This window comes from Fragaria vesca, linkage group LG4, assembly GCF_000184155.1.
Source record: "Fragaria vesca subsp. vesca linkage group LG4, FraVesHawaii_1.0, whole genome shotgun sequence".
NCBI lineage: Eukaryota > Viridiplantae > Streptophyta > Magnoliopsida > Rosales > Rosaceae > Fragaria > Fragaria vesca.
The window spans coordinates 22,031,037-22,046,557 of NC_020494.1; the positions used below are offsets into that span (position 1 = coordinate 22,031,037).

At 36.7% G+C, this 15,521-nt stretch overlaps 2 protein-coding genes across 2 annotated transcripts; both read right to left on the bottom strand.

Moving 5' to 3' along the window:
* Window positions 1–1,198: 1,198 nt before the first annotated feature.
* On the bottom strand, window positions 1,199–6,020 carry LOC101295511 (chaperone protein dnaJ 16-like). Its single transcript, XM_004297623.1, has 12 exons — window positions 5,681–6,020; window positions 4,412–4,535; window positions 4,103–4,185; window positions 3,879–3,990; window positions 3,708–3,812; window positions 3,229–3,279; window positions 2,651–2,740; window positions 2,414–2,522; window positions 2,171–2,319; window positions 2,016–2,069; window positions 1,691–1,913; window positions 1,199–1,605 (listed from the first exon to the last, which is right to left on the bottom strand). The coding sequence occupies exons 1-11, from the start codon at window positions 5,818–5,820 to the stop codon at window positions 1,695–1,697; spliced, it is 1,236 nt and encodes a 411-aa protein (XP_004297671.1). The 5' UTR covers window positions 5,821–6,020; the 3' UTR covers window positions 1,199–1,605; window positions 1,691–1,694.
* A 6,600-nt stretch (window positions 6,021–12,620) lies between these two features.
* Window positions 12,621–13,856, bottom strand: LOC101295802 (zinc finger protein 5-like). The gene has a single exon (XM_004297624.1). It carries the CDS (start codon window positions 13,722–13,724, stop codon window positions 12,960–12,962), a length of 765 nt encoding a protein of 254 aa, XP_004297672.1. The 5' UTR covers window positions 13,725–13,856; the 3' UTR covers window positions 12,621–12,959.
* Between the last annotated feature and the right edge of the window lie 1,665 nt (window positions 13,857–15,521).

The following is a 15,521-nucleotide window of genomic DNA, read 5'->3' on the forward strand; positions in this document are numbered from 1 at the left end:
AAGGTCTCTAACATCAAACATAAATGCATGCTAATACAAAGTTCATATAGATATACAACTCCTACATGCATAGCTGTAGACATTTGAACACACGAATTAATTGAGAACTAGAAGTCATGATAGCTTTGTGTGTAAAAACAATACCATTTACTTGTGAGCACAAAACACTGAAACATTTATCAAAAAAAAAAAAAAAACACAAACACAAACACTGTTGGGACGAAGTCTTTTCCTTGAGCTAGATGGAAACACTATCCCAATTGGCCCAAATATCACTATCCCACTCGGCCCAAATATCACATTCCATACTAAAAATGAGGGAAGAGGGCTGAGGCCGATGAACCAGTCTCTTCCCCAGCCATCCTTTTCCCTCCTCTAAATCCTCTCTTCCACTGCACCACCAGCCATTCTTGCTCCCCTTCACTCCCCCACAAACCCAAAATGTAACACCTCTCTCTATTTCCCCATTCTCTCACAAAACAATTCTTCCTCCTATTATTAACCTCTCTTATATATTCCCCCAAACACATTCCCGCCTCACCCTAAATTACTAGGACAAAAACATGTCCCGACTTCGCAAAAATCGTCCGGCAAGTCGTCACCGACAAGCAGCTCGCCTCCGCCGCCACCCTCTGCCTCTTCTTCCACGACTGCATGGTCGAGGGCTGCGACGCCTCCATCCTCATCGCCTCCGAACTCAATCTCTCCCTCGCCGGCGACTCCTTCGACGTCGTCACCCGTATCAAGACCACCATCGAGCTCACCTACCCCGGCATTGTCTCCTGCGGCGACATCCTCTCCGCCGCCACCCTCAACCTGATCAACATGGTCGGCGGGCCCTACTACCCCGTCCGCTTCGGCCACAAAGACGCCTTCGTCTCAAAAGCAGAAGCCGTCGCCGCTAACCTCGCCACGACCAACATGTCCGTGTTGCTGACATTATGACACCAACATGTACTGTAGAAACTTGGAGAGGATGCTAGGGTTGTTGCCTTCCGACCAGGCCATGGCGGTAGACCGGAGGACAAGGCCGATCGTGCACCTCTACGCGGCGAACCAGACCAGGTGGTTCGAACGCTATAAAGGGAAGGAAGGGGAAGGTCCGGCAACAATCTCAAAAGTCAAAACTTAGAAAGAATGAGAAAATCATAGACAAAACTGACATGAACAGAGGTGGCGTTAAAGATCATGGACATGTAATTACTGTTGTTGTAAGGATTAGAGAAACAAAATGTATATTCAAGATAGCTCCAGGTCTTGCAAGCAATTTTCATGCCAAGAAGCAAGAACCGAGTAAATAAGAGAAAATCTTCATGGTTTCTTCAGATAGATCTTTCTAATTTACATATACAGATAAATACGGCGGGGAGGTAAAGAAAGTAGGAACAAGTGAATATAAATGGGGCATACTTGATCAAAAAAGAATGACAAGGGGCATACCGATATAAATAAAGAAATTTACAATAACAATGAGCTGTTGTAAACTTTGCCATGCCACAGTAATGAAGCCAAATCATTGTTCAACACTCTGTTGTACCAAAAGCTCAGACTTGTACTTTGCTTCAATGGATGCCAGACCACCACAACCAAAAATTGGGTACTTCACTGCAGCACATGGAAATCTTAAGGCAACTAACCTACAAGTCAATGTGGAAAGACTGTAATGTAAATAGTAAATGTTGCGACTTACTGTGTCAGCAAGGTTTTCTTTTGTCAACCTTTAAGTGAATGTTGAACCATTTCTTCTTCTTAGTTCGATCTCTGAATGTAGATTTCTTCTCTCTCACTGGAGCATCTTCTTTTTCCTCCTTAGAATGACCCCTATTTCTACTCCTGCTTGAACTCCGCTTTATTGGAGGAGCAGTTGTATACAACGCATGTATTTCATTCCTCTGCTTGAGAAGCTCATCAATCTGAGGAAACCCAAAGAGCAAATGCTGATTAGTTGATGTATTTCAAATCTATGTAACACCATTCTTGAACAGGGTTAAGGAAAAACTTTTAAAGAGTTTCACCTCTTGCATTTCTTGTGTATATCTACTGGTCATCTCTGTGAATTGTGCCAGAACCTGTGCATACACCATGTGAGAAACTAAGACAAAGATTCTTGCAATTTATAGATGCATCTGCAGTGCTTAAGCAGATAAAAGACTTGGGCAAAGATGTTTACCTCTCTGTACTCTGTCTCAAATTTTGACAACTCCACACGTTTTGTAAGTATTTGAGCTTCCACAGCCCTTAAACTTTCCTTCTCTTCTAGAAAGGGTTCACAAGAAAGAACTTCTATTGTGTAGGTTGCACTTTTAAAAAAGTTGTCACCTGGAATCAATTTGCAATAGAACAAAGGTTGGTTCTGAAGTTCCACACCAAGAATCATAACATATGAAGCTATGTCAAAAAAGGAATTACAGACCATAAACAGCAAACACATGGGTGCCAGCTTTCAGCTCGGTTAATTCGCATGGCTGAAACCCATCCAGCTTCTTGAAGAAGGCTGAATCTGGATCCTTTGCAGCAGCCATCTGAAAACAAAACATTTCCAGAACCCATACTAAGAACGATTTCAAATTACAAACATGAAACTATATCAACAACCAATAGATAAATGAAATTTGAAAGCAGAATATATATCACAATTCCAATGGCTCACCGAGTTCAATGTGTGATCCAACCGATACACAGGGAAACCAAGAAAATACATCCCAGCAGATGTAACCTTTCCTGCTTTTGCACTGTCCTCCTGTATCAATAATAATCACAAATGAGCAGCATAAACCAAACACAATAAACAGGTACATTCCCAAAACAACTATACTGACAAGTGTGGAAACTGGACCATGTGATCTATAAGTGAAAAGAATGCTATTCTGCAACCACAATTTCTGTATATGTAAGGGGTCCATTACTGAAAGAAAGGATTAACACTGTAGGCCCCTATTTATCCTTCCTTCCACACTCCCCACCCCTCTCCAAAGCAAAGTAAATTATGAAAGATGAAAAAGAAATGATCCTCTCTAGTCTCTTCACATGTAAACAAAATTCAGACACAGATACAGACAAGTCGAATTCAGATTCAGAAAATTGTCCTATTCTTTTATTCTCATCTGCTAGGAAGATTTACATGTATAGATGAAAGCTCATAGGAAGGGTTAAGGAACTCGTTATATGATTCCTGAATACCCAATATATCATAACTGTAAATAGAACTGAAGGCGACAACTTTTGTACCTGTAGGCAAAGGCCCAATCCACCATTGTCTTCCCGATCAAAATATAACAACTGCAAAAGGACAGCATATTAACTTCTGATTATCCATGATCGGAAGTGAAGAAAACAGCATATGCAGAACTTCTTAGTAATAAGATATGAACTCCAATTCTAGTAACCGTAATATGATACATCAAATATAAAATCAATATATTGCATGGTATGAGTAAAATAAAAAACTTAAACTAAGACCATCTGAAAAATGCACAGTTCCCCCAAACCACAGGCTAAAAATTACAGTCCAATGCATTTAATTAAAGGGAAAATGTCCAAATGCATTTAAATTTTAAAGGGTCGCTTAGACTTAAAGCTACACTTTACAAGACCGGTGGATAACAAGAAAAGAATTAACAAGAAGATACCAGAATAAAGATACATACACAAATCAAGACAGAATTCATAAAATCCCACATTATATACTAAGGAATCTAAGATTGAACCTTGAACTTGCTTCTGTCAGATGAATGCACTTGGCAAACCAATCCAGCTCGTGCTTCGCTTTCAGATATTTCGACTGAATAGAAGTGACAACATTGCTTCTCAACCTGCAATAAGATACACTAAATAAGCTGAACAATGAACATAACTTGCCCAAATAAAGGGTTTTATACCTTTTTTGTTATAGGCTGCCCCAATAAAAGTGGACGAACAGTGACCATGCCATTTAGTGCCTCCTCAAGGACAGTAGCTGACACAGTAGTCTTGATTGGCACCCCGAGTTTACTAATGTGTAAAACATAAGTACATAAGACCCCATCAGAAGGAGTTATTACACTTAAGAGCCAAGAGAAGGTAACTTTGAAGATTAAATAAGCAGAAAATAAGCCAACCCAACCTAAAAAGAGCAGCAAACATGGTGTTTACAGCACCCAAGCTTGAAAGATCCAACTCCAATTCTTGGCTTTCTGATTCAACAGCCTGAGTAACAAACAAGGGAATCATATTCAGCAACAAATACTCATGCTAAGCCAAGAAAAAAGATTGTTTTGACTAGGAATCAATATTAAATACATGCTAAGAATCCATATTAAATAAATGCTAAGAAGAGGAACAAATGCCATGCCAACAGCCATAAGATGTGAATCTGATCAAAATACAGGAAATTAAGATCCAATAGTCCAACAGCATGCCAAAAATATCTCACCTCAAAGCCAGATGTGTCAAACTGCCGCCGTTTGTCTGGATCAGACAAGATATTATAAGAAAATGTGACCTCCTTAAAAATATCAGCTGCTTTAGGGTCATTTGCATTCTTGTCAGGATGGTACCTGCAATGACGAATTGTGAACATTATCAATATATGTATTTTCTATTTCTTTATCTCTATTTGAACCCTCACAAGCCAACTCAAAACACACCTTACCACCAGACTAAGGCCAACACACAATTTCAAATCCTCTACAGTATACAAGAAAATAGCAAGAAGACATCAACACATAATATAAGAGAACATGAAATTTCTTGATACAACTTAACATTACATAAAATCACATTTTGACTGATAAGCACAACGAACAAAGACACACGGCACCAACTTTTTCAAAAACCAAGTCCAAAACGTCTAAACTTTCTCCTCCAACTTGATACTTTAAATAGTTAAACAACCTTGGCATTGCGGCTGCTTTCAGTGTAATGTGGAAGAACAATACTGCTAAAGTAGATTCTCTGATTTCTTGGAAAGAAAGGAGATGCTCTCATGCAAAGTTATTCTTCAACCAAATAAAAACAAACAAAGTTATTCTTACTTTTGTTGGCAGGTCATTAAGTTCGACCAGAGTGAACTACTGGGGTCACTTCTCCCCATTTAGAGTAAACTGGATATTGTATTTTACAGAGATCACCATACTAAAGACCAGATATTTGAGTTTACTAATCCCACCAGATACTAAGACTCAGTCAGCAATGCCGTAATGGTGGATCCTTGGCCATAATGAGAAACAAGACTAATTACATCCCTCGCAGAACATCTCATCATTCTTTTCAATCCAATTATCCAATTTTCATTCCCACAACCAAAGCTCTATGGTCTTTACACTCAGTATTACAGTCCACACCCAACAAGAAAGAAATCTAAACTCTTAATACTCTCCGGAAATCCCAAGCTTATCTTCCATTCCGATACAATCTTGAATCTTTCACCACAAATCTGCTCTCTTTTAACCTACAACTACTCACCAACACACCCCCAGACCTCCATTTCTAGTTAGAATTCAACAAAATGCTCAAAGTCTATTCCAGAACTCGTAAATTCTAGGCAAAAATTATCAACATTCACTCTTACATAAGCTATAAACCCCAAACAAAGATATACACTATAAAATCCAAACTGCCAATTTCAGAAATTGATATATCAAAAAACACAGAAAACCTAATCTTGAGCTCAAAGAAGCTGAAACCAAAACCAAGAACGTACTTGAGGGCCATTTTCCGGTAAGCGGTTTTGATTTCCTGGTCGGTGGAGTTCCTGGAGACGCCGAGGACCTCATAGGGGTCTCGCCGGAGCTGTTTCGCAGCTTCGGGCTTCTCCGATTTCGATTTGTTGTTCGACGGCATTTTCCGAATTCAAATTCGCCGGCGGAGGAGGAGCTGTTCACCAAAACCCTACACCGCGAAATTTTCACGATTCCGAAGTGGAAATCAGCCTCATTTCCGAGAGCTGTAGCATCAGGCCAGCCTTGGAAACCCTAGAATCGCTGGAGAGAGATGGACTCCATGCTCATCCAAGCTGTAGAGAGAGAGAGAGAGAGAGAGAAAGAGAGAGAGAGAGATTGGAGATTAGAGCAGAGAGGGAAAAGACAAAGAAATTGGAGGGGGAAATTAGGTGTCATATTAGTTAATATTGTTAATCCATCAATTTCGTTAATTAATTAATTAATTTTTCCCAACTTGAAATTTGAAAACGAGTGGACTGTGGGTAACGTGCGCAGGGGTGCGTAGTGCACACGGGGGACGTTGACGTCTTCGGTTGGAATCGGCCGCACGTGAGCGGCGCGTGTGGTGTGTAAGGAGATGCTCTCGGTTCAAAAACGGGGGGGGTTTGTTATTGGCTGATAAATCAATGCTGAAAAGCTAAGTAATTGAAATCACAATCAGTGGGGTGGGTTTGAGTGAGAAACTTGACCTTGTGATTTTGATTAGTAATTATTATTATGGTTGATAATATTTATTGGTTTTTATATTTTCTGGGAAAGTATTATTACTGTCATGAATTTTGGGAAATATGTCATCATGCTCTAGCTGAAATTGATCTCACATTTTTAGGTATGGTATTGAATTGTTTATAAAAAAAAATTACTGTCGATCTTAGATTCGATCACGATCGGACGTTTCTTAGATCAAAAGGTATGTCTATGCACGATTATATGTCATACAACTGTCATTTACGTGTCGTCTTTCATCTTATTCACTGTTATTTAAATGTCAGCTTTCATTTTACAATCTATCATTTTTTCTTTTATTATCAAAGTTTTACTATAAATAAGTTCAAGTGGACTCTCAAAAAACAATCGATCAACGATATATCATCACCGAATAACTATCTCATCACCAAATAGTTGACTCTAGTTAATTAGTGTTGATGAAGTTGCTATCATCTACATTTTTTCTCTTTTATTGCTCCAACTCCACTACCTAATGAAGCTGAAAACCTAATTTATTTATTTATTTGGTACAAAATCTAACCAATATAGTGAGATCATAGAGGACAGGCTAGCTAGACCAATCACTAACCATAGGCTAAAAAGCCAAATTTATTTTATTCAATTTTAAATATTATTCTTCTAATTTACACTAGCATCTAAATTAAAAATTCTAAATTAAAAATTTGTTACTAACAAAATTTTATACCATCGCGACGATCTCGACGAGATCTTTCATATGAGCCCCATATCAAATATATTTATATAAATTTTTTTTCATGGTTAATTATTGAATTAAACAAATATATAACAAAAGAAAAAAAATGGTTTTACCTTAGGATTTGGCTTACGGTGAGAGTGTTTCGTAAGCTAAAATACTCTTAATTTGACCAAGGATTTAACTTATGGTGAAAGAATTTGGTAAGTTAGAAAAAGATTATATAGAATATTCTTGTTTTGTAAGCTAAATTTAGCTTGAAATTTGGCTTATAGTGGGAGATGCTCTAATGTTGCCCCATGGACATTGGTTGATGCTAAAACATCAAGAAAACAAAGAACAAAAACAAAAGGAGCTAGCAAGGCAAGTGCCTAGTGTCATGTTCCATGTATAAAAATATGCAACCATACTTGAAGTTTTGAACTGCCCTAGCTGCACAAAAGATATGGAGACAGCAAGAAAATGCTGGTTTAAGACCTCATAGGGGTGGCTGCATATGCCACATGCTCTCTCTCTCTGCCGATTTAGATTTTACTAAGCATGATTACATGGTGATTAAACGACCACATACATTCATTTTTAATCCAAACTCGTGATCGAATTAATACATTTTCTGAAATCATTATTGGATCATTAAACTATTTATGCTTACATATATGAGCTGGTGGGATTCACACTATTATTGTCAAGTTTCCTTAAGATCTTTGTTAAACTAATTAGGCTTTCATTTTCCTTAAGATCTTTGTTAAACTTAAGAGTTAAAACAGCTCAATCATATTGTCAAGTTTGTTTTGTTTTGAGTTGGGCACTTGCTAGCTGCTATGAGCTTTGACAGGAAGATTTGTATGTTCTTTAAGAATCAGGATCCAGAGGGTGACCCCTCTCCTAACCAAGATCTAGCTGCTATAAGTAAATCTATTTTGGATCTGTCTTCAACATCAGTAAGACTTCAAAGGGAGCAAGTACGTTTGACAGGGTGACAGATACAGAGATGCGATGGAACTCCTTCTCATTCTTAACCTCTACCACAGATATTGATCTTTGTATTGAATTTAATCAATTTATAGGCGTTGATAAGGATCTCGGATATTTCACAACCTAATTAACAAGTAACAACCTCGTAGTTTGAAACCAAGCAACCTTTTTTTCTTGTCTATTCACAGCAAAGACATGAGAAGTGACTTCTTGGTTCATCTCCATCATATGATTGACTAAACTATATAAGCCATATATCATTTAAAGAAGAAATTAAATGTACAATATAACTCTAAACCATGGTGTGTGGTTTAGGTATATATCTTCTGGTCCAGATATATATATCCACCAGCTACAATACACAGTACAGCAGATTCGACTCGAGCATTTGGGTAAAAGGCGTAAAATGCAAATCACGTACTATTCCTACGCGATTGTTGAAGGAGGCTTTGATGTAAAGTGATCATATATAAACAACTTCATTTACACACAGCGGACACCTATCTTCAAGCAACTCATCATTTTTGAACTTGTAGGGTTTGGCTGTCAATGGATCTTACAGCTCTGAGATACACCATACACGTCGTGAGAATATATGCATGTACATGTTCTTTGATCCGGCCCTTTGAACTCTCAACTGATCTCGAAGCCGAAAACCATGCTAATGCTTGCCAGTTCTCATCATACAATCCATGGCAAGCTACTTTGATCGATTGTAGAATTAAAGAGATCTCAGTGGACGTTTCTTAGTTTCCCAAAGCATTTTCTGCTGTTAACATCACCACCTACAACGACTCTCACCGCTATATATATTGGCGAACCTCGATCGTCCTTGAAGAGAAATTTAACTGTTTAAGTAGTTCAATTGATGAGCTTGAATTTCATGTCCTCGTGGAAGCCTGCTCCGACATTATGATGGCTCTTGAGGGTGTGGGAGTGAGTAGTCGACCTTCAAATATTTCTACTTCCAGCTGGTGGTGGCCGGAGAGGGTTCAATCACATCGGGATAGAATGCACCTTGAACCATGTAAGAGCTAGCTAGCTAGCTAGGGTTTTATCACCAACATTCGACACCACCGTCAAAATACAGTTGCGCCAAGTAAGAGCACACCTCCCGATAATGCGCATATATATGATAAGTTGATAGCATGATCATCATCAGGTGCCACTGCGATTAAGAGGCCAAGCCAGTCATAACAGGCCCAAGCATCACGAACTTGTACCAGGCTTACGTAACGGCCCAAAAAAGGAAACTCGAAATAATGTTTTGCAAAGCAACGATTTTATATAGCCGAAGACCCAAAGACAAGATTGAGAATTATGATCTGTGATCTAGTGTGTTAGGCAAAATGTACACACCGGCCTGAAGAATACCACTAACTAAAAACGTGCTAAATATTGCTTCAAGGTTCTCTATAGACGACTAGAATAGCCTCTAATTTCTTGAAATGCATATACAAAAGAAAATGTCTTAGTTTTTCTATTGCTAAAGTTTTTAGGTCAATTACTCCATCATTTGCATTAGATATCGATTCTCTGTTTTCAATTGACAACAAACTGAAAGATAAAAATAAGACTTACGTACTGCCGAACCTGAAAACGGACGACTAATGCTGTCCGCTTATTGAATATATGGTCTGATTTGATTTTCTCTCAATCCGTTTCTCACCCACGAGGCTATGACTAATGGACTATATTTTTCAATGCCTATAATTCATTTCACAAGTTACAAATATACATTTTTAGCAGATACGTACGTTGAAAAATAAAACACAAGAGTATGAGTCACACAGCACGTGCATGTTTCCGTATACAATGTGCATCAGTGCATGTACCAGATATGTATATATGGTTGTCATTGTACGTAACTCAATTAAAGTAGATATATTAATCAAGATTAGCAAGGCTAATAAGTCAGTTACGAAACATATAATGATCTCCTGGCTAGCTAGCCTGCTTTAGGTGAATATTTGATGATGACGAAGCAAAGTACTAGTTATAGCATATATTAGCAATTTTAATATCAATTAGGTGAGCGCGCGCGGTTTATTATTGGACCGATCGACTACCACTACCTGTTTAAATACAACAATTAAAACAAACTGATTTTGAGAGTTTGTTACGATTATATTATGAACGTACATGGAGCTTTATGTATATCGTAATGTCGAATTCAACTCCATGTCCATGTATATAAAACTAAGCAAATGTGTTAGAAAAGCCATCGAATCAAAACCTTTCGTTTGTCACGATATAAAGCCATCTCCCTTATTCGAGTGACAAAGAATAATTCAAACAACTTGTTTAATTAGTAATAATGATCACAAAGGTTATTCAAACAAAACACTTCAAATTAAACAATAACATGAACATCCATTGTTAATTAATTATTGGATGGCTATGAAGTGTTCTCATTTGTGTATTATAAGATCCACATTCCATGCCCCAAATTTGAGATCCTCTTCTAGAATATTAACGATTCTGCTGGAATGGGTCAAAACCAAATTAAGAACAAACTTTTCTTGTCATATACCATGATGTAAAACAACTAAAACCTCCTTGTTGATGAGCTGATGAGTTTGTTAACCAAGAGTATTTAGTTTTGGTTGAACACACTTCAACTAATTTATTATTTAGTAGCGTTAGTGCAATACATATTGCATAATGAAGCAAAATGTATCAACCATAATATTTACTAGCGTTAATCTGTTTTTTTTTCTTTATTTTATTTTTTAAAAGGATAGCGTGGCTGCCCTCAAGCCTTAATTAATCTGTCGTTTTGAAGGGAGGATGACGTGAAGCTTGAACCCCTGATTACAATAAGCATCTAGAAGTCCTGAAATAATATCGAGAATTTTTATAAAATACATATATTTAGACAAGCACTTACTGACAAAGAGTATTGCCTTTTTTTGTTGTTTTATATAAATGGTTTGATTTTTGTTTCCTTTTTCTCAGACTATGACTTCAATTAGGGCATGTTTACTAACTTGGAATGGAATTGAGAGTGGTGTAATTGATTCCATAATGAGTGAATTCCGATGTTTACTAACATATCAAGGTATTGGAATAGATGTGGGTCCCACTTGCTTATCAGGAATCGATTCCTGATGAAACCCCTTATTCGATACCCAAGGGGAGAGATGGGTATCAGAATCAAGGTAATAGAATCAATTTTTTCTCTCTAAAATATCCTCACATAATTATAATATCTCTAAATTACCTAACCTTAAAATATATATATATATATATTATATATATATATTATATATATATATATATATTATATTTTAAGGGTATTTTCAATTCATTTCTTGTAAGGGTATTTTAGTAATCAAACTAGTTTTAATTCTGATTCCATATGGTAAGTAAACAACATCAATCATAATTATTTCCATTCATATTTTGATTCCTTATGGTAAGTAAACAATAGAATGGTATGAAATATTCTGATACCGATTCTTGTTGATACCGATTGTTGTTGATACCGATTCATGATAATTTCCATTGCAAGTTAGTAAACGTGTCTTTAACTGCTTGTGCAGTTAGAATACAGTTGGCATTTTCAAAAATCTTTGATCTCCACGTTTTTTTCTGCTTTATTATTTTTTCTTTTTCTGTTTTATATTTTTGAAATTACAATTTAAACCTTTAGACATTAAATTCAAGTTTTTTAGTGTTTAATAAATCAAGGACAATTTGTGGTACCTCAAAAATTTAATCATTGCAAAAGCCTTCTGGTTTTATTAATACTAGCCTTCTACCCGTGCATATTTGCACAAAATCACGATCACGATCACGATCACCTAAATATAAGCGTGAGCGGTTAAATAAGTTTACCGTATTATACATTTATTCGTGATAGTTTTTATAATTATTTATTTATTTAATTTGTTTTGATTTTTATTTTGCTTTTACTATAACAGCCCTTGTTTTTATTTGTGTTAGTTAGTTCATTAAAGATAATTATGAAAGTTTACAATTTGGTGAAACTTTTGAGGGCCTAGCTAGTAGCAGTTAGAGATAGATTTATCAACAGTCATGTTCACCTAATCAGTGACTGACCAAGAGATTCATGGTTAGTCACCATTAGATTTAAATCTAAGGGCGGAGAAAATTATTTTTAAGTAGAGTTGTTTTGTTTTCAACCCTTGGATGTAAATCTAATGGCGACTGAACATGAATCTCTTGGTCAGTGACTTATCATGTGAACACTACTGGATTTCAGTAGTGTTCACTTAGTTAGTAATTGATCAATAGATTCATGGTCAGTCACTGTTAGATTTGCAACCAAAGGTTGAAAATAAAACAACTCAACTTAAAAATAATTCTCTCCACCCTTAGATTAACATCTAACGGTGACTGATCATGAATCTCTTAGTCAATTACTGACCAAGTGAACACTATTGTTGGTCTATAATCTACATATGACGAGTTGGAGATTGCATAATATATATTTCAATACCACGTGCCAAGATGAAAGAGGTGAAAGAGAGACGAGAAAGAAAAAATATATAAACCGATGAGTAAAGATTTGAAGTTCATTCCAACACTGTACGTAATTGTTAGGTAATTAGTACTACGTACGTACTTACGTACAAATATACGTACTATATACAACCAATTGGCAGCAAAGAACATATATATATATCTCTGCAATCAACTACATCTGTATTTAATCTGCCTATTATATATAGATATCAAATCATGTGTTTGTACGTATGAAAACTGCAAATGTGATTCGATCAGTTTCTTCTTCTGCTTTCTTTCTTAACTATAGTTGGAAGATTAAAAATAAATCTAATAGTATATTCTGGAGAAGACATGGGATTGTTCAATCAGTACTCGACCATCATGTTGAGCTAAACTTCACTTCTAGATGATCTTCGTATCTTCGATGGCAAGCCAAGCTTTAACTGAAGATCCAAAGGTTTACATGAACTTTGAGTAGTCGAAGCAGGTAAAGCCGAATTAGGCTTAGTGAAGATCACAGGTCTACTTTCTCCTGATCTATCTGTTTGTGTCAAAGTGAACCTAGATGATTGATCATCTAGTTCTTGGTAAGGAAACTGAGCTGCTCCAGGGAAAGCATACCAATTAGAAACCTGGGCAGCAGACTCGTTCGATCCATTTTGATCGTACGGGTTGAAGCTGATTTGGGATTCTTCATGGAGCGTAAAGTGTTCGGTATTGTTAACATACGAGGAGGGATCATAGAACCATGAAGCTGATGCAGCAGAACCATGAGGATGATTCAAAGTCTGGAAAGGTTGAAGGTAATAGTTGATACTGGCCTTTCTTGCTTGGAGCTGAAGCCTCTTCTTCTTCATCCTCTCCTTCTTGTGCGCATTCTGATGTCCACCAAGCGCTTGTGAATTCGCAAACTCCTTGAAACAGTATTGACACTCGAACTTCTTGTTGTCAAGTTGCTCGGCTTCGCTGCTGGTTGATGCTTTCCATGTGTTTGACGAGTTTACGCTCTCGTCTCCTTCAGCTTTGATATTTTCGTCGACGTTCTTGTACGGATTGAGCTCAAAACCAAACAGCCTGAGCTTCTTGTGCTCATGATCGACGCAAGAGCCTGCAGAGTAGCCATGTTGATCTTCAGATTCACAGGTGTTTTCCATTGTTGGTTTCTCTGTAAATGTTTGTATATATTGTGGGAAACTCTGTGTGCTTTGTAGTTTGGCTAGCTTGTGTTCCTTTTATAGTAACCTCTATGGTTTCCACCGATGCATTGCATCTCTAAGTAAATAAATGGTATTCATTTTTATTCATGAATGGGGCATATAAAAAAAGACACAAAAGAAAAGTCAGATCATGAGAAGCCGTCTCATGCAATATTACTTTTCTAATCTTGTTTATAAATGTGGTAGATATACTTAGATTAGATACACACATGAAACAAGAACTTCTCCATCATTCAGACTTGTTCTGTTTCATAATTGTTAACGAGGAAAGCCAAACCAAAAGCTTCTAAATTAATCACTTTAGAATATATACACCACTTGGGGCTATATATTCCAATTCTTAAAGGGGTTAGAGAGAAAGATTAAAGTTACTATGGTATAGATTAACTGCAACTAAACACAAAGTCAAAGAACTTACTGTACTGAAATGAATATGTTAAGTAGATTATTTTACAAAGACTCAATGAGTCAGTGGATTCATGCATTGTCATCTACCCAAAAGCTTGACATAAATAAGTATATAACTCTATAGTTTACAGCTGTTGGTGCCCAGTCCCATCCACTACAAGAAACACCAATAATGTAATTTAGTTTAACAATTTTTGGGTGTGTAGCAATTGTGATTATTCAGCACTTGATGAAACTTCTGGGTGATTATCCTAAAACCCATTTTATTAATGTGGTTAATTGATAAACTAGAATATGTGTGTGATCTTGACCATGTTTGTGAATTGATGCACTTAATTATAGTAAGGGAGAGTAGTTGCTAAACAAAGGAAGATATATATTAAGAAAAAGGAAGTGGGCAAATGAGGTCAGCATATATACTAATAAGGGTCTTTGGATGAGATCTGGGCATATCTTCATAGAGAAGCAGGCACAAGCCAATTTTAAAATATCCAAAAGCATATGTTTTCAGGTGAAACAAGTCATCATCTAATATTAATCTATGAATAAGTGAGGCATTAAGGAAGGACAGTTGTTCTAATTGGACCCACTTTTTGTAACTTTGGGTTACACATTTTAGAAACTAATTTAGATTGTGTTGTTATTCCATTGTCTTTAGCCTAGATCTCCATATTGGGTGGACTTTCTTCCACCAATAGATCTCTCATGCTGATATGATCATCAAATTCCCACTGCTTTTGTAACTTCTAGTCTCCAAAATTCCCAAAATTTCAAATTGCGTATATTCTTAGGGGAAGAATTCCAAGTAAGCATGTTGTCATCAAGCATTTCTAATTATCTTAAACATGTGGAATAATATGAGGCTATGACTCTATGAGGAGGATGATACTTAGATATTAGTAATTGGGTAATTGGGTTATGGTGGCTAGCTATTGCTAATGCTACTGCCATATAGGTGGGTGGTGGGTTGGTTTACTTGATTGATTGATCTCATCTAATTCCATTTCATTTATCCTAAAATGGGTTGATTAATGTTTATGATCATCAGGAAATTGTTGGCCCTACCATCAAGCTAAGCCCCCCAAATTAAACCCTTTTCTCCCATACAATCTTCCTTGATTGCTTCCCTTCTGGACTAATCTCCAAACAAATCTCAATTGTTTATTAATCCACAAAGAAAGCCAAAGTTGACTGAGGCAGCATTTCATTATGAGTATTAGTTTATCTGTTTAGTTCAGATCAGAACTGGAAAAGTTAAATGAGGTGTAGTGTTTGTACGTATACGAGTCATATCATCCCCAAAGATGGGATCCTATACACACTTGT

What these genes read in the sequence shown, in the direction of transcription:
- LOC101295511 (XM_004297623.1), bottom strand. Translation starts at nt 5,820, where the DNA reads ATGCCGTCGAACAACAAATCGAAATCGGAGAAGCCCGAAGCTGCGAAA. An exon ending in TTGACACATCTGGCTTTGAG is followed by an intron (nt 4,186 to 4,411) that starts GTGAGATATTTT and finishes TTTGTTACTCAG; the next exon opens with GCTGTTGAATCAGAAAGCCA. An exon ending in CTGACAGAAGCAAGTTCAAG is followed by an intron (nt 3,280 to 3,707) that starts GTTCAATCTTAG and finishes GTCCTTTTGCAG; the next exon opens with TTGTTATATTTTGATCGGGA.
- LOC101295802 (XM_004297624.1), bottom strand. Translation starts at nt 13,724, where the DNA reads ATGGAAAACACCTGTGAATCTGAAGATCAACATGGCTACTCTGCAGGC.